The sequence below is a fragment of the Gopherus evgoodei genome, chromosome 2 (genome assembly GCF_007399415.2).
Source record: "Gopherus evgoodei ecotype Sinaloan lineage chromosome 2, rGopEvg1_v1.p, whole genome shotgun sequence".
Lineage (NCBI taxonomy): Eukaryota > Metazoa > Chordata > Testudines > Testudinidae > Gopherus > Gopherus evgoodei.
Genome location: NC_044323.1, coordinates 103,711,287 through 103,737,645, shown reverse-complemented (window position 1 = coordinate 103,737,645; position 26,359 = coordinate 103,711,287). Strand labels below are relative to the sequence as shown.

Sequence of the window (26,359 nt, the reverse complement as noted above, 5' to 3'; positions counted from 1 at the left end):
TGTATCCTCCCATGCAGACAGCTGTTATGACCGGGACCATGATACGGAGGTGCCTACGGGAGTTTTTCAGGACTCACGGCCTCAGGATGCAGGACCTCAGCAGTGGTCCTTTTGGACACCCTGGGCATACCATCAAGCCCAGGGTGCTCTCCTAGTCCAGACTCGCTTTGCTGCCTCAGAACATCGGGCAACAGAGGCCACCATTTTGCTTTATGGTAAACCACCAGCACTTCCAATTCACAGTCCTCCCCTTCGGCCTCTCCACGGCCCCGAGGGTGTTCATGAAGTGCATGGCCGTCGCCGCCGCCCACCTCCGCTGGCAACAGATACATGTGTTCCCGTATCTGGACGACTGGCTCATCAAGGGGACCTCTCAGACTCAGGTCTGACAGTATGTCGGCATAATCGTGGACCTATTCTCCCGGTTGGGCCTACTCCTCAACATCAAGAAATCCACCCTGGTCCCCATACAAAGGCTGGACTTCATAGGGGCAACGCTGTATTCCACTCAAGCCAGGGCCTACTTGCCTCAGCCCCGCTTCCAGGCAATCGTATCGATCATCCAAGGTTTGCAGACCTCCCCAATCACCTCAGCTCGCACCTGCCTTGGCCTCCTGGGGCATATGGCCACATGTACTTATGTGACCAAGTATGCCAGACTCCGCATGCGACCCTTTCAAACGTGGCTCCATGCGGTCTTCCGCCCAGGCGGGGACCCTATAGACGTCCTGGTGACAGTTCCCCCAAGTCCCCTCCGCTCCCTCGATTGGTGGCTAACTCCATCCTTGGTATGCGCAGGGATGCCGTTTCATCCACAGCCACCGTCGCTGTCCTTAACGACGGATGCGTCATCCCTCGGTTGGGGGGCCCATCTAGGTCACCTTTGTACCCAGGCCTTTGGTCGTCCCAGGAGCTGACGCTCCACATAAACGTCTGGGAGTTGAGAGCAGTCCGCCTCACGTACCAGGCGTTCCAGCAACATCTTAACGGCCGTTGTGTTTCTGTGTTCCCGGACAACACAACGGCTATGTACTATATCAACAACAGGGGGGGACCCGCTCATTTCCCGTGTCAAGATGGCATTCGACTCTGGGACTTCTGTGTAGCCCACTCGATAGACCTGGTGGCGTCCTTTCTCCCAGGGGTTCAGAACGCTCTGGCGGATCGGCTCAGCCAGTCCTTCCTCTGTCACGAGTGGTCAATAAGGTGGACGTCATCCATTCAATCTTCCGGAGGTGGAGATTTCCCCTCATAGATCTGTTCGCCTCCCGCTCGAACAGGAAGTGCCAGGAGTTTTGCTCCTTTCAGGGTCTCTCTCCGGGGTCGATCACAGATGCATTCCTCCTGTTGTGGAGGCACCACCTGCTATATGCCTTCCCTCCGTTTCCTCTGGTGCACAATGTCCTATTAAAGCTCCGCAGGGACAAAGCGCATCTGATCCTGATTGCGCCTGCGTGGCCCAGACAGCACTGGTACACCACCCTGCTAGATCTGTCCATGGCCACCCCAGTTCCCCTCCCTCTCCTTCTAGACCTGATCACGCAAGACCCAGCAGGCTTCGCTACCCAGACCTGCGAGCCTTCCACCTCACGGTGTGGCTCCTGCATGGCTAAACACAGTGGAGTTACACTGTTTCGCTCCGGTACAGCATATTCTCCTCAGTAGCAGGAAGCCTTCCACCCGCTCCACGTATTTGGCGAAGTGGAAACGCTTCTCTTGCTGGTGTGCAATGCAGGGCATTACTCCCTCAGAGGCCTCGATTCCCACGGTCCTAGACTACCTCTGGTACCTTAAGCAGCAGGGCCTGGCAACATCCTCTCTGAAGGTGCACTTAGTGGCTATATCCACTTTCCAGCCAGGCGAGGGTGATCACTCCGTGTTCTCCCACCCCTTGGTCTCTCGGTTCATTAAGGGCCTAGAGTGCCTCTATCCCCCTGTACGTCGCCCTGCCCCTACCTGGGATCTCAGTTTAGTCCTGAACAGACTAATGCACCCACCCTTTAAGCCACTAGCGACTTGCTTGCTCCTGTACCTATCATGGAAAACAGTCTTCCTGGTGGCCATTACATCAGCCAGGCGGGTCTCTGAGCTGAGAGCGCTCACTGTGGACCCCCCGTACGCTGTCTTTCATAGGGACAAGGTACAACTGCGACCTCATCCGGCGTTCCTCCCTAAGGTAGTGTCTGCCTTCCATACCAACCAGGACATCTTCCTCCCGGTCTTCTTTCCGAAGCCCCACTCTTCTCGGCTGGAGCAGCAGCTACACTCCTTAGATGTACGCAGAGCACTCGCTTTCTATATTGAGCGGACGAAGCCCTTCCGGAAGTCTCCCCAGCTGTTTGTGGCGGTCGTGGAACGGATGAAAGGTCTGCCAGTCTCCTCCCAGAGAATCTCCTCCTGGGTGACAGCATGCATCTGCACATGCTATGACCTAGCTCATGTTCCTTTGGGCCATCTCACAGCGCATTCTACTAGAGCTCAAGTGTCATCAGCCGCCTTCTTGGCGCACGTGCCTATCCAGGAGATATGCCATGCAGCGACCTGGTCATCGGTCCACACCTTCACCTCGCACTACGCGCTGGTCCAGCAATCTAGAGATGATGCAGCCTTTGGCGCAGCGGTTCTGCATACTGCCACATCTCACTCCGACCCCTCCGCCTAGGTAAAGCTTGGGAATCACCTGACTGGAATGGATATGAGCAATCACTCGAAGAAGAAAAGACGGTTACTCACCTTTGCAAATGTTGTTCTTTGAGATGTGTTGCTTATATCCATTCCAAACCCACCCTCCTTCCCCACTGTCGGAGTAGCCGGCAAGAAGGAACTGAAGGGTGGCCGGGTCGGCTGGGTTATGTATCCGGCGCCATAGCGGCGCCACTCCAGGGGGCGCCCAGCCGACCTGCCGAGAGTTGCTAGGGTAAAAGTTTCTCCGATGAACGTGCACGCTGCTCGCACACACCTGACTGGAATGGATATGAGCAACACATCTCGAAGAACAACAGTTACAAAGGTGAGTAACTGTCTTATTTATAGAATAAAAATCTGAAGGGTTGCTGAAACAAAAGCTGTGGCCTAAAATATGAACAGCCAATAGTATTTGAGACTGACAAAAGGAAAAGTGAAACATATGAGAATATTCACTCATGCTAGCTTGGGGAAGAATAAATTACATCCCTCTGAGTCAGCTGTTTCCCGGGGGAGCTTCATCTCAAGTACAGAAGATGGTCCCTTATGACTTGGCAAAGGAAGAGCAACTTGAATTTCCACAGAGGCACAAGGGGTTGCCCAGGGAATGCTCGAATCAGCATGAATCTAGCTGTCCTGCTCACTGCCTCTGCTCAGACAATGCCACACCACCCACCCATATGTAGGGCAACCAGCTTTCATGGGAAGAAGAATTTGAAACTGGCTCAGGGTCCAGGAAGCCAGGGAGAATTTAGATTATCATATGTACTACATTTAAAATCACTGAGTCCAAGCTTTTTCTGGTTGGAGATCAAAGTTTTTCACTCCCTTGTAAAATAAGGCATTATTTCAGATACTGGAAAACAGAAAAGAGGACAAACTCTGGCAAATTAAGTGTAAAAGTCTAATTTAGGCAGGCCAAAAAAGAATTTGAAGAGCAACTTGCAACAGACACAAAAACTACGTACATCTGGACAATTGAGAGGCTAAAGGAGCACTCAAGGAAGACAAGGCATTGCAGAAAAGCTAAATGAATGGTAGGCATCAGCCTACACCACAGATATGAAGGAAATTCCCAAAGATGAGCCGTTCTTTTTAGGTGACAAATCAGAGGAACTGTCCCAGATTGAGGTGTCAGTAGAGAAGGCTTTGAAACAAACTGATACATTAAACAGTGATAAGTCACTAGGACCAGATGGTATTCACCCAAGAGTTCTGAAAGAACTCAAATATAAAATTGCAGAACGACTAACTGCTATGTAACCTATCCGATGAAATTAATAGACAGCAAGTTTAAAACAAAGAAAAAGAAGTATTTCTTCACATAATGCATAGTCGGTATGTGGAACTCATTTCCAGGAGACATTGTGAAGGCTAAAAGTATAACTGGGTTCAAAAAAGAATTATTTAAAAAAATAAAAACGCATCTTTTGAAAGATAAAAAGGCATCTTCACTGAGAAGTCTGAAGGAATGCCTAACATAGTGAATGCTTATGGAAAAGGGGTAGGTTTAGAAGATAAAATAAAAGAACAAGTTAAAAATCACTTAGAAAAGTTAGATGCCTGCAAGTCACCGGGGCCTGATGAAATGCATCCTAGAATCCTCAAGGAGCTAATAGAGGAGGTATCTGAGCCTCTGGCTATTATGTTTGGAAAATCATGGGAGACGGGAGAGATTCCAGAAGACTGGAAAAGGGCAAATATAGTGCCCATCTATAAAAAGGGAAATAAAAACAACCCAGGAAACTGCAGACCAGTTAGTTTAACTTCTGTGCCAAGGAAGATAATGGAGCAAGTAATTAAGGAAATCATCTGCAAATACTTGGAAGGTGGTAAGGTGATAGGGAATAGCCAGCATGGATTTGTAAAGAACAAATCATGTCAAACTAATCTGATAGCTTTCTTTGATAGGATAACAAGTCTTGTGAATAAGGGAGAAGCGGTGGATGTGGTATACCTAGACTTTAGTAAGGCATTTGATATGGTCTTGCATGATATTCTTATCAATAAACTAGACAAATACAATTTAGATGGGGCTACTGTAAGGTGGGTGCATAACTGGCTGGATAACCGTACTCAGAGAGTAGTTATTAATGGTTCCCAATCCTGCTGGAAAGGTATAACAAGTGGGGTTCCGCAGGGGTCTGTTTTGGGACCGGCTCTGTTCAATATATTTATCAACGACTTAGACATTGGCATAGGAAGTACGCTTATTAAGTTTGCAGATGATACCAAACTGGGAGGGATTGCAACTGCTTTGGAGAACAGGGTCATAATTCAAAATTATCTGGAGAAATGGTCTGAGGTAAACCGGATGAAATTTAATAAAGACAAATGCAAAGTGCTCCACTTAGAAAAGAACAGTCAGTTTCACACATACAGATTGGGAAGAGACTGTCTAGGAAGGAGTACAGCAGAAAGGGATCTAGGGGTTATAGTGGACCACATGCTAAATATGAGTCAATAGTGTGATGCTGTTGCGAAAAAAGCAAACGTGATTCTGTGATGCATTAATAGGCATGTTGTGAGCAAGACACGAGAAGTCATTCTTCCGCTCTACTTTGTGCTGGTTAGGCCTCAACTGGAGTATTGTGTCCATTTCTAGGCACCGCATTTCAAAAAAGATGTGGAGAAATTGGAGAGGGCCAGAGAAGAGCAACAAGAATGATTAAAGGTCTTAAGAACATAACCTACGAAGGAAGGCTGAAAGAATTGGGTTTGTTTAGTTTGGAAAAGAGAAGACTGAGAGGGGACATGATAGCAGTTTTCAGGTATCTAAAAGGGTGTCATCAGGAGGAGGGAGAAGACTTGTTCACCTTAGCCTCTAATGATAGAACAAGAAGCAATGGGCTTAAACTGCAGCAAGAGAGATTTAGGTTGGACATTAGGAAAAAGTTCCTAACTGTCACGGTGGTTAAACACTGCAATAAATTGCCTAGGGAGGTTTTGGAATCTCTGTCTCTGGAGATATTTAAGAGTAGGTTAGATAAATGTCTATCAGGGATGATCTAGACAGTATTTGGTCCTGTCATGAGAGCAGGGGACTGGACTTGATGACCTCTTGAGGTCCCTTCCTGTCCTAGAGTCTATGAATCTATGAATCTTTTCAAAAGTGGAAGTCAAATCCTAGTGACGTAAATAGAAAGGAGCATAAACAGTGCCAAATTAAGTGTAAAAATGTAATAAGAAAAGCCAAAAAGGAGTTTGAAGAACAGCTAGCCAAAAACTCAGAAAGTAATAAAATGTTTTTAAGTGCATCAGAAGCAGGAAGCCTGCTAAACAACCAATGGGGCCCCTGGACTATCAAGATACAAAAGGAGCACTTAAAGTCATTGCGGAGAAACTAAATGAATTCTTTGCTTCAGTCTTCATGGCTGAGGATGTTAGGGAGATTCCCAAGCCAAAGGACCTGAGCCGTCCTTTGTAGGTGACAAATCTGAGGAATGTCACAGATTGATGTGTCACTAGAGGAGGTTTCGGAATTAATTGATGAACTTAACAGTAACAAGTCACCAGGACCAGATGACATTCACCTAAGAGTTCTGAAAGAACTCAAATGTGAAATTGCAAAACTATTAACTATGGTTTGTAACCTGTCCTTTAAATTAGCTTCTGTACCCAATGACTGGAAGATAGCTAATGTAATGCCAATATTTAAAAAGGGCAATAGAGATGATCCTGGCAATTATAGACCAGTAAGTCTAATGTCAGTACCAGGCAAATTAGTTGAAACAATAGTAAAGAATAAAATTTTCAGATACATAGAGAACATAACTTGTTGGGCAAATGTCAACATGATTTCTGTAAAGGGAAATCATGTCTTACTAATCTATTAGAGTTCTTTGAAGAGATCAAGAAACATGTGGACAAGGGGGAATCCAATGGACATAATATACTTAGATTTCCAGAAAGCCTTTGACAAGGTCACTCCCTAAAGGCTCTTACGTAAATTAAGTTGTCATGGGATAAGAGGGAAGATTCTTTCATGGATTGAGAACTGGTTAAAAGACAGGGAACAAAGGGTAGGAATAAATAGTAAATTTTCAGAGTGGGGAGGGATAACTAGTGGTGTTCCCCAAGGGTCAATCCTATTCAACTTATTCATAAATGATCTGGTGAAAGGGGTAAACAGTGAGGTGGCAAAGTTTGCAGACTGTGAAGAACTTCAAAAAGATCTCACAATACTAAGTGATTGGGCAACAAAATGGCAAATGAAATGCACATTGGAAAAAATAACCCCAACTATACATACAAATATGACGGGGGCTAATTTAGCTACAATGAATCATAGAAAATTAGGGTTGGAAGGGACCTCAGGAGGTCATCTAGTCCAATCCCCTGCTCAAAGCAGGACCAACACCAACTAAATAGTCCTAGCCAAGGCTTTGTCAAGCCAGACCTTAAAAACCTCTAAGGATGGAGATTCCACCACCTCCCTAGGTAATCCATTCCAGCGCTTCACCACCCTCCTAGTGAAATAGTGTTTCCTAATATCCAGCCTAGACCTCCCCCACTGTAACTTGAGACCATTGCTTCTTAGATATCTTGGAGTCATCGTGGATAGTTCTCTGAAGATGTCCATGCAATGTGCAGCGGCAGTCAAAAAAGCAAACAGGATGTTAGGAATCATTCAAAAAGGGATAGATAATGAGACAGAGAATATCTTATTGCCCTTATATAAATCCATGGTATGCCCATATCTTGAATACTGCATACAGATGTGGTCTCCTCATCTCAAAAAAGATATATTGACATTAGAAAAGGTTCAGAGAAGGGCAACTAAAATGATTAGGGGTTTGGAATGTGTCCCATATGAGGAGAGATTAAAGAGGCTAGGACTTTTCAGCTTGGAAAAGAGGATACTAAAGGGAGATATGATAGAGGTATATAAAATCATGAGTGGTGTGGAGAAAGTGAATAAGGAAGTTATTTACTTTTTTCCATAATATAAGAACTAGGGGGGGCCAAATGAAATTAATGGGCAGCATGGTTAAAACAAATAAAGGGAAGTTCTTCACACAGCGCACAGTCAACCTGTGGAACTCCTTGCCTGAGGAGGTTGTGAAGGCTAGGACTATAACAGTGTATAAAGAGAACTAGATAAATTCCTGGAGGTTAAATCCATTAATGGCTGTTAGCCAGGATGGGTAAGGAATTTTATCCCTAGCCTCTGTTTGTCAGAGGGTGGAGATGGATGGCAGGATAGGGAACACTTGATCATTACCTATTAGATTTACTCCCTCTGGGACACCAGGCATTGGTCACTGTCGGTAGTCAGGATACTGGGCTGGATGGACCTTTGGTCTGACCCAGTATGGCCATTCTTATAAGGCCATGGAGGATAGGTCCATTATTGACTATTAGCTAAGATGGTCAGGGAAGCAACCCCATGCTTTGGGTGTCCCTAAACCTCTGACTGCCAGATGCTGGGACTGGATGACAGGATGAATCACTTGATAAGTTGACCTCTTCAGTTCATTCCCTCTGAAGTATCTGGCATTGGCCACTATCAGAAGATAGGATAGTGGGCTAGATGGACCATTAGTCTGATTCAGTATGGTCAACTCCTAAACTGTTAAGTTGACTTATTTGTAAGTTTCCAGAACATTCCAGCTGTGCGCTTGGAGTAGTTTGGTGAGGATACACATTGGCTTTCATGCTCAACAAAGGGATTTAATCCTTAGTATAATTGAAAAGCTCAATGTCAACCATAACTCTGAGGCACTTCAGTTGGGAGGTAATGTATTTTCTTGAATAGGATATTGGACTGGAAGTCAGGTGACCTGGGTTCTGTTCCTAGTTTGGCCATTGACCCGCCATTGTCTTTTCTACTTAGATTGTAAGCTCTTTCTGGCAGGGACTTTTCGTTCTGTGTTTTGTACTGCACCCAGCACAGTGGGGTCTTGGTCCTTGACTAGGGCTCCTAGGTTCATTGAAATAATTAATAATAACAATAAAGAATGCTGATCTCTGTTATTTTTTAAAAAAATTAAAATGTTTTCTCATGCTGTTTAAACAATAGCTTGTCAAAGCAGCTTTTCACAGGACATACTTGCCTTTATTTTTCCTTTTCTTTGCCTCCTTTGTCCTGTTGATGTCACCCAGTAGTATGGCTCCAACTTAAAATATCTTACAATTAGGGCTGTCAAGCGATTAAAAAAATTAATCGCGATTACTTGTGTTGATAAACAATAATGGAATACCATTAATTTAAATATTTTTGGATGTTTTCTACATTTTCAAATATATTGATTTCAATTACAACACAGAATACAAAGTGTATAGTGCTCACTTTATATTACAAATATTTGCACTGTAAAAAAAAAATAGTAATTTCCAAATCACCTTATGCAAGTATGTAGTGCAATCTCTTTTTCATGAAAATTAAACTTAAAAATGTAGAATTATGGATGAAAAATAACTGCAATGAAAAATAAAACAATGTAAAACTTTAGAGCCTACAAGTCCACTCAGTCCTACTTCAGCCAATCAGGCAAACAAACAAGTTTGGTTACAATTTGCAGGAGATAATGCTCCCACTTCTTGTTTACAATGTCACCTGAAAGCGAGAACTGGCATTTGGATGACACTGGTGTAGCTAGCGTTGCAAGAAATTTACATGCCAGATGTGTTAAAGATTCATATGTCCCTTCATCTTCAACCACCATTGCATAGGACGTGTGTCCATGCTGATGATGAGTTCTGCTAGATAACGATCCAAAGCAGAATGGACCAATATGTGTTTAAAACAGAGCCAAAGACATACAGTTCTTCCCCAGGGAGCTCAGTCCCAAATTTAATGAATGTATTATTTTTTAACGAGCATCATCAGCATGGAAGCATATTCTCTGGAATGGTGGCTGAAGCATGAAGGGGCATACGAATGTTTAGCATATCTGGCACATAAATACGTTGCAACACTGGCTATAAAAGTGCCATGCAATACCTGTTCTCACTTTCAGGTGACGTTAATAAGAAGCAGGCAGCAGCATCTCCTGTAAATGTAAACAAACTTGTTTGTCTTAGCAATTGGCTAAACAAGTAGGACTGAGTGGACTTGTAGGCTCTAAAGTTTTATAGTGTATTGTTTTTGAGTGCAGTTAAGTAACAAAAAAAAATCTACATCTGTAAGTTGTACTTTCATGATAAACAGATTGCACTACAATACATATATGAGTGAATTGAAAAATACAATTTTTATCATCATTTTTATAGTACAAACATTTGTAATAAAAATAATGTAAAGTGATCACTGTACACTTTATATTTTGTGTTGTAACAGAAATCAATATATTTGAAAATGTAGACAAATATCTGAATATATTTAATACATTTCAATTGGTATTCAATTGTTTAACAGTTCGATTAATCACAATTAATTTTTTTGAGTTGTGTGATTAATTGACAGCCCTGCTTACAATGAGTGGCTTGCAAGCATAAAGGCTAAGCACACCTGCTGTTGTTTCAGTGGGATAGTGATTTCCCTTTGGCTCACCTGGTGGAGCAGCTCAAAATACAACACATGTCCCAGCCTGAGTCACAGGCATCACAGTGGAGGAGCCACAGTATCCTGGCCACTAACTGGGAGCCAGTTGAGCTGGCTTCTGTTCCCAGCTAAGGCATTGACATGCAGTGTGACTTTCATCCAAGTCTTTTCCCCATCTCAGATCACCTATCTGCCATTGTAAAGTGCTTTTGTGGTTTATGGATATTAAGTGCTAAGTATTATTATTACTATCCATCTTTCCAAAGTTAATTTGTAATAGTAGGCAGCAATGATAAGTTATCAGCCAGTTACATCACAATTTCTATTTATTTCACTGTTGAGATATATGTTCCATACCGGTAGCTATGGGAATAATCAATGACACTAAGAAGGGACTACTTTGACTTAAGTACACATAAAATTCTCTGGATTTCCATGCTGACTGCTATTATAGCAGGAGCAACTTCTGTCATATAGTGAGATTTACTCAGCTTTGTATATTTACTCATGTATGTATATACTTGGACATGCCTACCACCACATTACATTAAAAAGGAGGCCAGTGAGATCAAATACTATATATCGTTTCAAATGTATGTCAGTAGCACATTTTCTAGCAGATTAGTCAAATATCATCATATTAATATCATCATAAAAGAACTGCATACTTGTAGGCATTTTTGGTGTGTTTGCTGTTTTTGGAAAATGCTTCCTAGTTTATTCACTCTATTTTGTTGTGAAGGGGTATTTTTGAGTAAGAATCTTGGTACAGTCACTCCATCCAGCTATTAAAAATGCCAGTCAAACCAGCTGCTGTTCTAAAAGCTATTTTAGATTATAGATAGATAATATTCCATTACTTGGCTGCCGTACAGAGGGCAATGTTAAACAGTTTTCTGGTAATGAAACCTGACACAAAGATGGTATGCTGATTTAGAAAGCAAAATGTTGAAAACATTGTTCACGATTGGGGGAAACTATCCGAAGTAATTCAAGGCAGGAATAAAAGCAACTCTTATGCTTTGGGTTTGGGGGAGTAATTTCCAGTCATGGCTATACCAACATTTGGAAATTCCAGTCGGATACAGCAAAAAGCACCTCGATTTTCTTCTTCCTTGATTGTTTTGCTGTGGTTGTAAGTAACTGGCTGCTATATGGAACTTTACGGCACAGAATTTAAATAATAGATACTGGGGTGGGAAATGGAAGGAAAGTGTCAAAAGCAAGCATGAATAGTTCATATCAGGCGAGGTGGTGGTGGTGGGAATATATTCTCTTGCATTTCCTGTGACTACTTTTTTCCCTTTAGCTATTTGATTTATTTGGTTGCCGTCCCACAGAAATAGATATGTGGCTGCACTCTGCAAAGGTTTTGTAACCAGGAGCCCAGCCTCATCATAAAGAACTCTTTCAGTCATCACTTAATTGAACTTTTCTTTTGGGCTTCCCATAAGAAGAGGTCAAAGTAGGGCATTTCCTTAGCCCATAAAAAAAAATAACTTGAAAGGGGGTCTGTGCTTCTGGAGCCATAATTACCAAGATTTTCAAGTCTCTCCCACCTGATGAGTTGCTGCTGCAGCAGCAGGAGTGTGCACGTGTGTGTATGTGTGCATGCAGCGTGGAAGCAGCAACTTGAGAAACCCATTGCTCTTAGCTCCCTTTTTTCCAGTATTAAAAAAGAAATTCTTGCATTGGATAGTGGATTTAGAACTACCTTGGACAGTACAAGAATGATCAGGCAGAACCGCAGGAAATTGCAGCATTGGTCGGTAAGTTCTTTAAAGAAAACAGGAAGAGGGATTATATTTGCCTGACTTTAGGCAAGAAGTGAGCAAAAAAGTATCTTGGGTTGATATGGTTCTATTGCTGTGCTAAGAGGTTTTCACTGTGCATGTAAGATTCAATATAGGTCTGAATGGTTTGAAGTGCAGAATTTCTTACGGCCCTATAGACTCCCTGCTTATAGTTTTCTATTAACTGGGAGCTATCCAGTGGATTGTTTCTGGGAATGGTACTTGGATAGTCCTTATCCCAAAGGAGAAAAAAAAACAACATTTAATAGTTAGATACAAAATGTTGATTCTATAAACACACATGGATACATTTTCTTTACATCTTCCTAGGAATACTATAGAGTAATATAGCATCAGATTTACACTACTAGGGGAGAGTGGGGAAAAAATAATCAATTTAGAAGTAACATATGGCTTAATTATATTCAAGCTAGATTACTGCATGTACGTGTGTGTGTGTGTGTGTGTGTGTGTATACACATTTAGAACTAACATATATATAACTAAAATTTTGAAATTTTAGACATTTTTAGGATTCTGTCTTCAAGAAGATAATTATCTGTACTGAATTTTTTGAAAGTGTTTACTTGAATCCTTGATGCAAAGATCTAAAGCCCGTTGTACCCTTCAAAAAACACACGCTATATCACTGTTGCAGTTTGATAGTGGGAACATATTGTTACAATTAAAATGTACACAAGCTGTTTGGTTCTGTCCTTTAGTAAATAATGATGGTTACTCCCTGGCCTGGTATTTGAGTCTGTCTAGGTGATGTAATTGTCCATAGATGTAATTGTAATCATCCAGTTTAAGCCTTTGCCAAGGTTGAAATGCTGTGTCAGTGCTGCTGTCAACCAAGTCAGATATCCTGACTGGTTTGGTCCTCTCTTCTCATCTTAACTGAAATTAGAGAGTGTTTCTTGTACTTGGATATAGCTATAAACTACTAAGATCTTCTTAGGATTGAGATTCATAGACTCCAATGCCAGAAGTGCCCATTTTGAACATCTAGTCTGATCTCCTGTATAACACAGGCCAGAGGACTTCTACAACATAATTCCATGAGCAGATCTTTTAGAAAAACAGCCAGTCTTGATTAAAAAATACCAGTGATGGGAGAATCCACCATGACCCTGGGTAAAGTGTCCCAATGGTTAATGACCGGCACTGTTAAAAAATGTACACCTTATTCCCTGTCTGAATTTTTCTAGCTTCATCTTCCAGCCATTGGATTGTGTTATACCTTTCTCTTCTAGATTGGAGAGCCCATTATTAAATATTTGTTCCTTGTGTACAATCTTACAGACTGTAATCAAGTCACCCCTCAGCCATCTGTTTAAGCTAAATAAATTGAGCTCCTTCATGCTATCACTATAAAGCATGTTTTTTATTCCTTTAATTATTCTTATGGCTCTTCTCAAAACCCTCTTCAGTTTATGAGCATCCTTCCTGAATTGTGGGCACCAAAACTGGACACAATATTTCAACAGTCCTTGCACCAGTTCCAAACATAGAGGTGAAATAACCTCTCTACTCCTACTCTGTTTATACATCCCAGGATCACATTAGCTCTTTTGGTCATAGCATCACATTGGAAGCTCATGTTCACCTGATTATCCATCCCCCAATCCCAAATCTTTTTCAGATTCTTGCTTCCCAGAATAGAGTCTCCCATCCTGTAAGTATAGTCTACATTCTTTGCTCCTAAATGTATACCTTTACATATTGTTTGCTTATGCACAGTTTATCAAGTGATCCAGATTGCTCTGAATCAGTAACCTGTCTTCTTCATTATTTACCACTCCCCCGTTGTTTATGTCATTTGAAAACTTTATCCGTTATTATTTTATGCTTTCTTCCAGGTCATTGATAAAAATCTTACATAGCATAGGGCCAGGAACCATTCCCTATGGAGGAAGCCATTGGAAACACACTCATTGACACTCATTGACAATTCTCCATTTACAATTACATTTTGAGACCTATTAGTTAACCAGTTTTTAATTCACTTAATATATGCCGTGTTACTTTGATTTTGTGCTAGTTTTTTAAATCAAAATATTGTTTAGTACTAAGTTAAATGCCTTAGAAAAGTTGAGGTATGTTATATCAATATGATTACCTTACCAACCTTGTCATCTTATTTTAAAAAATCAAGTTAGTTTGACAAGATTGATTTTCTATGTTGATTTGCATTAATTACATTACCCTCCTTTAATTCTTTATTAATCCAGTCCCATCTCAGCCATTCCATTATTTTGCCCAAGATTGATATATATATCAGAATTGTAAAAGGTACAGAGAAGGGCAACAAAATGATTAGGGGTATGGCACAGCTTCCATATGAGAAGAGATTAAAAAGACTGGACTGTTCAGATTAGAAGAGAGATGACTAAGGGACTATATGACAGAGGTTAATAGAATCGTGAATGGAATAAGGAAGAGTTATGTACCCCTTCACATAACACAAGAACTAGAGCTCACCCACAGAAATGAATAGGCAGCAGGTTTAAAACAAACCAAATGATGTACTACTTCATACAATGAACAGTAAACCCCTGGAACTCCTTGCCTGGGGATGCAGTAAAGGCTAAAAGTATAACTGGGTTCAAAAAAGACTTATAAGTTCATGGAGGATAGGCCTGTCAATGGCTATTAGCCAAGGTCAAAGACACAATCCTATGCTGTGATTGTCCCTAAACCTCCAACTGCCACACTGGCCATGGTCAGAGACACTACTGGGCAGAGAGACCCAGGATGGCCATTATTATATTCTTCGGACTGGCCTAAAATTATCCCAGTCTTTCCATTTTTTAAAAATTGGCACACTAGCTTTTTTTTCCAGTCTTCTGAAATTCTTTCATTGTTCAGCATTTACTGAACATCAACATTAATGGTCCAGTGAGCCCTTCAGCCAGCTCTTTTTAAAGCCTTGGTTGCAAGTTTTCTGGACACATAGATTTTTCACATGTCTAATTTTAATAGTTTCTATTTAACATCCTCCAGAGATACTATTGAAATGGAAAGAGTGTTAGCACCATCTGATGAGATTATATTATCTATTTTTCCCCAAATATAGAACAGAAATATTTATTGAACTCTTTTGCCTTTTCTACATTATTATTGATAATTTTCCTGTTAATGGATCAGGATTATTTTTGTTCTTAATATATTTTAAAAACACCTCCTTATTGTCTTTAACTCTGTGGGTCATATATTTCTCCTTGTGTCTCTTTGTTTCCTTTATCAATTTTCAACAGTTTCTCACTTCTGATTTATATTCATCACTATCAGCTCCCTCTTTCTTCCATTTGTTATATCTATTTTTTCATAGCTGCCTTCACTTCCGCTCTAAAGTAGGTTGTTATTTTAACCAGCACAGCCTTCTTCCTCAGTTGTGGGATTGTGGCTTTTGGGGCATCTGGAAAGTGTTCTTCAATTATTCCCAATTATCGTTTACATTTTTTGGATTAAATTCTTCCCCCCGTGATAATTTCATATGTCTCCAAAATCCCCTGGGCTGCTGTTTGAATACTGATGTAAATTTACATCTGATGGCATGTGGAAGACAGTGTAGCTGTTTGTGCTGTAACTACATAGTAAAAATGGTGAGCTGTGAGAAATATTTGAAGTCAGCATAGCTGAGGATCCACTTCTGAATTTCCACACTGAGGCCCCGATTCTGCTCTCAGTTATTCTGGTGCAAATCTAGAATAACTCCACTGTGGCTCTGTTGGATTCATCGCCCTGACTATTTCCTTGTGTGGTTTAAACAGAAAAAAAAGAGAGAGAGACAGAGAGAGAGAGAAGGGGAGAGAGAGAGATTGCTTTTTGAAAAACAGAACTTGCATAATGCCAGCAATCAAGACCAGCACTAATTACAGCCTGTCCCTCAGGCAGGTAATCAGTCTGTAAGCTGTGGCGCTGTACTCTCTCTTCCAATTTTGGCTCCTAACAATTAAATGCAATTTAGATTCTATCCCTGGACCTTATGAAAGTGGGAGTATTGTTGTTGCCTCCCCGTGTTTCCCTCTTGGCACTATCCCTATTTGAGAACTGAGAAAGCCATTCCAGGTGATAACAAAGGAAGCCTGATCCAGGCTCCCTTGCATTTCACAATGGAAGTGTTATGTACTGATAATGCATGGACAAATGTTATTACTCCAGCCGCTAAGTGAATTGTTACATGAATTCCTTGGAGAGCTAACTGTAGAATAAGTATAAAATTGAGCAGCAAAACAAACGAAAAAAAAAAAAGTTGTGTGCCCTTCCATTACTTGATGAGTAATACTGACCAAAAACTATCCTCAAACATCCCCTGTCACAAAAAAAATATTTTTTTAAATTGATTTTTACATGACAAATAAAATATAATGATTAATTGGTTAGTTAATTGATCAAGCCCTACACATGTTAAAGACTGAATTTTTCTCTGAAAACAACAGCAACATCTGTACTCCTCTGGGACAATGCAGATAACCACACCCAGAGTAAAGTGCATGGGAATAAAACATTCTTGGTGGAGGGGATCTGGCTGTGGAGCAAACTTCCAGGAAGACCTGACAAATCCACAGCCTGACTGTCTTCAGGAAATCTTACAAAAACGTCCTCTTCGAGAAGGCCTTTCAACCACAGGAATGACACTTACATGCTAACAATGTCTTCTACCTGTAAACGCCAACCAACCTCAAAGAAAGAGAAAATTAATAAAATCTAAAAACCCCCAAACCAATATTACCTCCCCAACCAGAATTCTTACCTGGAAAAGGGAGACTCCACAAAGTCCACTAGGAATTTTGTTTTTGCTGTGGTGATTTTATGTGGCAGTTGCTTAGCCACTGCAACATTGTAGAACCCTAACACAGAACATCATCAGCTCTAAAATTCAATGGCCCCATTGCTCCTTCCCTAACCGCACTGTGAATTAGAGGTAACTCCACTGAAATCAGTGAAGTTACAGTGATGTAACTGGGACTTATGCTCCTTAGGCCTTTTGAAAAGCTCCCCCCATATTTCTGGTATAAAAAAAGGAAGCAGGGAAAAGATCTTTGAGCAGAAATTTGGTATTATCATTTGTGCCAGTTCCTGTATGATGTAAGAATGGAAAAGGGCACAAATGCATTTATGTTCTTTACAGTTCATCTTTAATATGCAGCATAACTATGGTCATGATTTTCATCTAAAGGTAAAGTAGCCCTAAGCAAACATATGCAAGATGATTAGAAATATTTTAAACATTTAGAAAGTTTTGTGACTCCAGCTTTTATAGGAATACACTTAGCAATCAGTCTGAATAATTAATAAGGTATAATAATAATGAAATACAACTTTATTCATAGCTGTTTTTTGTCTAGTATTAAATATTCCAAAGGAATAGGATCTTCCATCATTTCCCTAGGAAGAGTATTCCACAGTTCAATACATCTCACTATCAGATGATTTTTCCTGAAGTTCAGCCTAAATTTTATTTCTTCACTTCAGATAATTCCTTTTGGATATGTATAGTAATATTAGGAGCTGGCACTTTTCATCTCTAGCTCCCACAGCACTTCACAAAGACAGGTTAATATCATGATCCCCATTTTACAGATGGGGAAAACAAGGCTCAGTGTCACACAATGAATAAACCATTTCAGATCCATAAACAGAACCAAAATCTTGTCCATTGCAACATGCTGTCTCTTACATTTGAAAGTTTGCACCCTTCAGGGATATGTAAATTGTTCTTATGAGTTCCTAGCTATACTTACAAGTTTCATTATCTATTATGGAGGGACAAGTTTCCAACTAGGGATTCTAGACAGCAGTAGTGCAGTGCAATTGCTCAAAAGTAAACATGTCCACTGTATTCTAATAGATAAGGAGAGTGATTTGTGTGTGCATGAAGGAGGAGGTAAATATGGGGCTTATAGAAACTCTATTGAGATTTTCATTGTCCAAGGCATTGTTCGTTTTTTAAATACATACCAAATTTTGTTTCCCGTTTCTAAGTAGGACTTCAGCCAGCAACCATGCTATTTTGCAGCCAACATGGCATTATTGCTGCTTTGCCTTTCTGCAGTAGACATGCTTTGTCTAGTGATGAGAGAGAGGCGGAATTTTTACCTGCTAGTTCTTACCTGCTAGTTCTGGTGTGGTCTTTCTTGGTTTCTGAAAATATCCAGTATTGCAGAAGAAGAGACAGAAATAATTTTCCATTATTAAATTTTAAAAGGGGTTTAAGATAATTAAGAGATGCTTCCTAAAAGTTTGCTAGCGGATTTGAATGTTAGGCTTTTGGAGAGGAACCAGGAGTTGTCTCTCTCTCTCTTTGTGTCTTGGGGTTTCAGTAGCCTTCACTATGGTATTATCTATGCACTTCCCAGTCTGCATACTGAAGTTCCCAGTGGATTTCTTGGAGTTGTCTACTCTTTTCCCTTCCCTGATTATTTATGTGTTTGTTTATTTTTTTAAATAAATTATTTCAGTAATTGTGGGACCAATCCAAGGAAAAACATTAAGGTCTTGCCTACACAAGAAAGTTGCACTCATTTAATTTAAGTATGATTTTAAATGAATATAGTTAAACTGGTACAAAAGATAGAGTAGACACTTTTGTTTTGATTTAAACCAAGCATACTTCAATTTCGCTAGTGAAAGAAGAATGTCCAAACATCTTTTGGCACCAATGAGTTAAATAGCCAATATGGCATTGCTTACATTACATAAATTGACTTAAAACCAATTTAAGTTAAACCAGTGGAACTGTCTTGGGTAGAGAAAGCATTAGGTTAATAGACAAATGCTTAATCTCTAAAAATTACCTTTTAGTGGCCCCTAATTCTTTAGTTTAATAAAGAATTCTACAGTAATTGTTCAAAATATTACACCATGCAATATCAGAAATGCTACATTTGGGGAGATTGAGTGAGTACTGTTGAATAATGTAATAAGTGGCGGTTTTTTTGGTTATTTATAAATTTCATTTGTTTTGTTACATTTAAAGAGTAACATTCAAAAGTTGACAAGAGCTCAGACGTTTTCTCCTCTATTCCAGCGTGAAAACCTCGCTTCGAGTTCGCACACTTTCAAAAACAAGACCTTTAAAAAACCCAAAGACTGTAGTATCTGCAAACAAGCCATTGACAGCCAAGGCATTTCCTGCAGAGGTGAGTAATATGTTATGCGGCCTATTTATTGTCTTGCTGTTTAAAACACAGCATTTTAGACTAGTGCTGAAGAGCTAGGAATTAATAATTTTGGAATTCCCCCTGTGCTAAATGTCTATAGACTCTAACTTGTTTGCTCTGTGTGTTCAGCATTAGACTTAATTTTTATTTGGACTTGTATAGATATGTGCCTTTATTAGCTGTGCTATTCAGGCAGGTTCCAGAATAAGACTGTCTGTGCAAGCTCTGTTAGGAGCATGTGTGTGTGAATGAGTGAGTTGATAGATGCCTATGGAATTTAGCCTGCAAATGAGGAAGTGACCCTGAGCTCACTGAGGCATGAAGCCTTTCTCTGCATGAATTCTTTCCTGAAATTCAGAAGAGCTGCCATGTTTTGTTTTGTTTTTTAATAGTTGCTTTATGGTCTTGTATTTCAAGCCTGTGATTCGGCCTAATCGTTCACACAGACACTGAGGAGGCTCATTCCTCTGCTTCCACATGCAAAGGAGGGGGCAGTCAGCTGCCTCATCAGACACTGTTTTCCCCCTCTCTCCTCTCCATTGTACATAGGACCCTCCGTGGGTCCAGAGATCCTCATGTGGGGAAAAGGCAGGAAATGTAGTAGGGAGGGGAATGAAAGAGAGAGACCTTTTTCCCTTTCTGTACACAAGCAGTAAATGTATTCAAAATGTGGATTCATGAGGCTTCATTCATTTATTCACAGTGCTCTGTCGGCATAGAGAATCACGCCTGAGGGAGGGTAGTTATTGGGACATCTGTCAGTAGAGTTGCAAAGTAATCAGTTTGCAGCGGAGCAGGAGAGTAAAAGCACAGGGCCTTTTGCATAAAAGACCTTGAGATCTGCCTGGATCCCCGAGATTCACAAGTTCTACCTTCCTTCTTCCATGAAACAATTTGGGAAAAGCTCAAGATTTGCTTCCTTCTGGGGCCTCTCCCACAGGTTTCCCTATGAGCGGGTTTGATCTCTCCATTGATTTCAGCTGGTTAATGTTTAACAATGTCTTGTTACTCCACTTTAATAAATCTGTCTCTCTAACAAATGCACATGTAATCCATCCATTTAATATAAGCAAATGCTTCTTGCCTCTCACTTTAAATATACACAATAATTTCATTTTATAAACGATCATCTTGGTGCTAGTGGCATTTTTCTAATGAAATGGAGATTTTTCTTCCTTTCTTTCACCAAGAGGCCTGGCCTCTGTGTTCCTTGCACTTGCAAAACTCTCATTAGGAGTTAATGGGAGACTTGGGTATGTAAAGAATGCAGGATTAAGTGGTGTGTGTGTGTGTGCCTGTGTGTACGTAGGTGCCTTCTTGAAAAGGTATAAACATCACAAATGGACAGTTACATGAATAATATCCCATTTGTTCAGCATTAGTTCAAAGGCATTTTGTTACAATTGCAGGAATGTCAGAAAATGTACAAATAATACAGCTGCCGTCAGCTTGAAGAGGTTTAATCCCTAATGAGGCATTCCCTAGAATTTCATTGTTTTCATTTCTGGAAAAAAAAATTAGAGGATTCTCCCTCTTGGGATCTAGCAGCATAAAAGAACCATGGATCTGGTTAGGGAAGAGTTCCTCAAGCAGGAACTGAATAAGACAGCCACAGGCTATCTTACAAAGCCAACTCCATAAGCTCTAGTACAGGGACCAGTGGCTGGAGGGGGTATGCCAGTAGGGTTGTAGAGAACCATGGACAGTTTGGGTTGGGTGGCTGTAGCTTAGGCACTGTTTCAACCCCTGCAGCAGCCCAGAATCAGAAAGGCACAATGGTGGTTACCGCCACCTTACCTTACCTTACCTCTTCTCTCCCTAGGCAGCAAGTGTTTTGTTGTACCTCCCTCAGGCTGATCACAAAATTACACCTGATATGTTTAAATAAAATTTCTTCACATCTTCATATCATTAAGGCTACATCTACGCTGCACACGTCTTGCAGCAGCATGTAGGGTATGTGTAGCCACATGTCGCAGTAAAAAGCAGGCTGTGTCCACACTGTGGTGTGGAGCTACATATGTCAGTGAAAGACTCTGGCAGAGGAGAGTCAGTGAAGAAAGGATTAGCAGCAGGGAGAGCCTTTCCCCACTGCTGGAGTCATTCCCTGTGGCAGGGAAAGGCTCCAGCTATGCTGGGTACATACCCACAGTGTTCATGTATGGTTTTTACTCTACTTGCCTAAGCAGTGACTCATCAGCTATACTGTTGGGGGCAGGGGCGGCGAGTTATATGGGCCCATGGTGCCTGGGATCCAGCAATATTCAGGGCCCCGGGGGCCTGGCTCCATCAATGTTCAGGGCCGGGTCTCTCCCCTGGCCCTGCCTGCCATCCCCTAGCCCCGCCTGCTGCCCCCACACACCTCCGCCGAGCATCCCTGCCCACCCTGGGCAGTGGGTGGCTGCCTCCTCCAGCTCTGCATTGTGGTCCCTCACCAGCCACTGCCGGCTACAAGAGAGTGGAGCTGGGGGCAGACTGAGATGGCTGCTGTGCCTGTGGAGGGAGCCCCTTCCCCCCCGGCAGGCGACTCCGAGTTGACTCAGAGGGATAGGGGGTTATCTTGGCTGGACCTCCTGAGCAGCAGCCTGGAGGGGCTTGGGTGAGTGTCGTGCGGGGGGGGGGCATGCGTGGAGGGGTTCTTCCCTCCCCAGGAGCTTGCTGCTGCCATCAGGGAGAGGGCTGGGGGAAGTTCTCCTCTCTGGCCCCCAGCCCTGGGGTAGCCTGCCTGCTGCACCCCAAACTCTTCATCCCCGGCCAGCCTCATGCCCCGCAACCCCTCCTGCACCCGAACCCCTGTCCCAGCCCAGAGCCCACACCCAAACTCCCTCCCAGAACCCACATCCCTCCTGCACCCAAACTCTCTCCCAGAACCTGAACCCCAGCCCCCTGCCCCAGCCCAGATCCTGCACCCAAACATCCTCCCAGAGCCTTAGGCAGGTGTGGGGGGAGGGGCGGGGGGGACCTGGACCTGTTCTGGGCACCACCAAAAATTATACAACTCTGCCGCCCCGGTTGAGGGAGGGGGAATGTCATACATTTACTCTACACCAGGGGTTTCCAAACTTGGTTCACGGGTAAGCCCCTGGCAGGCGGTGAGACACTTTGTTTACCTGAGCGTCTGCAGGTAAGGCCACTCGCAGCTCCCAGTGGCTGCAGTTTGCCATTCCTGGCCAGTGGGAGCTGCGAGCAGCCATGCTTGTGGACACTCAGGTAAACAAAGTATCTCACAGCCTGCCAGGGGCTTACCCTGAACAAGCCGCGAACCAAGTTTGGGAACCCCTGCTCTACACGGTGCCTGTCCCATAATTAAGATTCCACGAAAGGTGGAATTACCACACCAACCCTTGGGCACATTGCTGGGTGGCAGCATAGTCCCTCTGACCGCTATTATTCCACTATTGCCAAGCCCCGAATGCAAAAATCATAAGTCAGACCCAAAACATTCATGAGACTGGTCCAACATCATGAGAGCTTAAAATAATGCTGTATTTTTAGCTGTCTTCTGATTTTTGAACTCCCCCTACCCAACCTACAGATTGTCCATGACAAATAGTGTTGCCAATGCAAAGTGACAAATATGATTCTGGACACCTTCCCCCTGCATCATCATTATTCTTATTCTTATTCAAATTCTTAGTGTGTAAATTAATTCTGTACTCCAGCCTCTACTTCAACAGCATTACCAACTCTCTAAATTTCTTTGCCAGGCAGGCTATTTTGGCTGGGTCTGCAGCTAATCTGGGTGCCAGAAGCTTGAGCCCTCTCTTAAATTTCAGTCCTGTCTGGGTGGGGAAACCCTCTGGTTGTTTGTCTTCCCCAATTCCCCATCTCCTGGGGAAGAGCAGCCAATCAATGTTGTTGTAGGAGAAAGACAGAGCTCTGCCCCCTCCCCTCAGTAGCCAAAAGACTTTTGGTGTAGAGTAGGCAGGAGAAGGAGCCCAACAGTTCAGGGTATCCCTGCCTCCTCCACCCCACTCCCTTCCTTTGAACAGTGGGTTAGTCTGATGTCTGCATATCTTTCTCCCTGCAACACCATACTGGGAAGAAGGAGAGGGGGTTGAAGAAGCCCTGGAGCTGCAGGAGAGGAGGAGTGGGGCTGGGGGAGAATTGATGTGTGGCAGGATTGACAGCACTGGGGTCAGGCAGATGTGGAGGCTCGGGGGGGTGGGATGTCACAGAATTGATCTGGGGGCTGTGGGGGAGAGACAGAATTTATTAATTAGAATGTTGAGGTCTTGAGGAGAAGCTGGAAACTCCACCCTATGAGGCAGCCAGTGAGAGCTGTGGCCACAGGGGACAAAATCATCTTGCTCCATAAATCTGGGAGTGTTGGGACCAGTAATTGTCACACACACTGGGAGTGGGTAGGAGAAATTCAAAAATCAAAAGACAGACCAAAGAACACAATGCATTGGGTTTTGGGGGCCAAGCTCATGAATTTTGAACTTTGGGTTTTGGCAATGTTGCTTCAACTCTGCATCCTCAGGCCCCAATCAATTAATGTCCTGGCTTCCAGCACCACATTTGCTCCTCCTGAAGTTATGCAGGTTTTTCATCCCTCCAAGGTAGGGCAGCTCCAAGGGATCCTCTCCTTCTTCCCAGGCCTGGTGTTGTAGAGTTAGAAATAGCCCGAGGGTGGGAGGAGCAGAGAAGAGCTGACTTGTTATTCACAGGGGGGGAGTGGGGAGCAGAGCAGCACTGGTCTGCTGCCCCCTCATGGAAATGATACACCTGCTCCCTCTGCACAACCTTACCTCATTATCCAAAACTCCTCTCAGATCCTGAAGGGAAGGGCAGAGAAAGCTCTGCCTGCACCTGCAGCAGCTGCAGTTGGCTGTTCTTGTCCAGGCTATGAGAAGGTCAATGAACCAGAGTGGGTTTTCCCTGGACAGTTGAAATGATGGTGGGAGCTCCTCCCATCACTGGCAGACTGGCCAAGCTTTCCTTACTCATGAATCCCGAGAGGTGGCAACACAGCGTTCTAGCCTCAGGGAGGCAATAGTTGCCGCCCTTTCTTACCTCTTTGGGCAAAGACTGGGACCCTTGGAGTTACATAACTGCACAGTCAGTGCCACTATATTCGAGACCCACCTTGGGTCCCCCTATGTGCTGCACACTTTGTGCAGAGGCCCACTTGCTAGGCTGCTCTTCTACTGCCTCTCCCTGTGGAGAGTTAAAGCAGCCCATCTAAAGCACTGAGGCTTTCATGCAGGAGGCTCTGTGAGGGTTAAGTGAATTCCATCCAAAGTTAACAGATACAGTGCCATCCAATTTCACTGCTGTGTGTTACCTTTGGCTTTGTAATTGCTTGGTGCTTCTTTGTGAGAGAAGCCTCAGAGTGGGTCTGGGGGTGGGGGTTGGGGTAGAGGATAGATTCTGAGAAAGAAGATTTGAAGAGAGTCAATTTTTCTCTCAGTTTATAATATGGAATTTATAAAACAGATAGATGCTTAGAATTATAGGTTAACCCCCCACTCCCTCCTGACAAGTTAACTCAGAGATAGTGAAACTCCATTAATGGTGAAGTAAAAAAGAAAATTGGGGCCAAATCCTGGGTTTCTGACTTAGATCAGTTCCCTGTGAACTCACTAAGTAAAGTGAACGAGGCCTCTTGTGAAGCTGGTGTGGGGGGAAAGCAATGGCTTCACTTGTAAGATGGTGGCTTTGTGGATTGATGAGAAAATCTTACTTTCTTATTGTTTGTCTTGAGAAAATAATAGCTCTTTGTACAGATTGTAAGTTCTTTCCCGCCTGTAATATCTTATCAGGTGCAAGAAAGCTATGTGTCAGAAAAATGAGAGCGGGGGAAAGCTCCAGATTGACTTGTGTGTAGTTTATTGTGCTTATCTAGCAATGAATCATCTGTTCTTTGTATGGAAACAGCCATAATTGGGTATTGTAATGATCAGACAACTTTTTCTTTGGTGCAAAGCACACTGCTTGCCAGGGTGCGTTTTTGGTCTTTTCTTAAAGGCACTGTGTCCTTCATTCAGATCCAGCTCTGAATAGAGTATCTAAAAATTCTCTCTGAAAAGTGAATGATTGACTCACAAAGGGGCACATGAGTGATGATGTCACCTTGTCCTAGTAAACTTTAGCTCTCCTCAGACAAGCCTGTTCAGTTCCAGTGATTTTAATGGCCTCTATTGAAAAAGTAATACAAAAGAAAGGAGGATCTGGGGCAATGGGGGAGTTAGATAACTAAGCTACTGTGTATTTGCATACCTGGTAAACTGAATCATGGCTCAGATATTTCTTTGATACCATATTTCAACATGAAGGAGCAATCAAGCTTTGAATTTTACAGTCATTGTACATTTCTTCAGAAAGCAGAGTGCTATTTTTCTCTCCTAGTCATAACAGAGGGGTCTCAAAGGTTGCAAATAATGGTTCTGCAATGTGCAAATCAGTCTTGTGAGTTCAGGTTTGAAACTTAAATCTTTCCCCCAAGATTCTTCAGTTTAATTCATTTAAAATCAGAGATCAGTCATTTAACCATTTATACTTTCTGAGGTACCAAAAGAGTTGCGTAACTATGATCCATATGTCAAGCTGTCTGGAGTGGCTAATAACTGTGAGTGCCTGCCTCAGGGCAGACTGTCAAAAACAGAGCAGATACCTCAAAATGATGATATGTTCTATAATTAGATTTTACCACGCCAGTAACAGATGTGAATTTCTGGATCACTATAACAGTTTTACCACGGATTTAAAGACAGTTCCTTTAGATTCTCCAATAGCGATCTATTCATTTGAGGGCAGATGAAGGGCAGATGCAGGAGGCAGCCACTGGGGATCTCTGGCTTCAGTTAGGTATCTCTGGTCTTGTGAGAGTTCAGACAGCAAAGAGATGAAAAATCTTCACATCAGCTATTTTTGTTTCCTTCTTCCAGCATTCAGAACGATAAGATGAGGCGTTCCGCACATACTTCTCCGTGGGCACATGGGGCAATTAACAAAGCTTTTGTCTTATAATGGCCCACTTAAATTCTGACAGTTCTCCTGTGTGGGCCGGGGGGATGATTCCTGTGCCTGGGTTCACAAGTTCAGAGCGAACGTTTTCAAAGTTATTAAGCAAAATGTACATATTTTCTTATAGTATGGAATATAGACATTACAAGTGACATTAATGTCTGCAGCAACTAACAAGCATTTCATAGAGTCTAAACACTAAATATAGTCTTATGTTAGTTTTGTGCAAAACAGGTATTAGTTATGAGACTAAT

The 26,359-nt window shown here is 42.4% G+C and overlaps 1 protein-coding gene across 6 annotated transcripts in view; it reads left to right on the top strand.

The window, feature by feature from the left end:
• TNS3 (tensin 3) overlaps nucleotides 1-26,359 on the top strand; it is a 438,738-nt gene that overhangs the window by 136,701 nt on the left and 275,678 nt on the right. For all 6 annotated transcript variants that reach the window (XM_030551450.1, XM_030551451.1, XM_030551449.1 and 3 more), the window contains exon 3: nucleotides 19,001-19,112. In XM_030551450.1, the coding sequence (XP_030407310.1) occupies nucleotides 19,001-19,112 (112 nt within the window). The remainder of the gene's footprint in view (nucleotides 1-19,000; nucleotides 19,113-26,359) is intronic.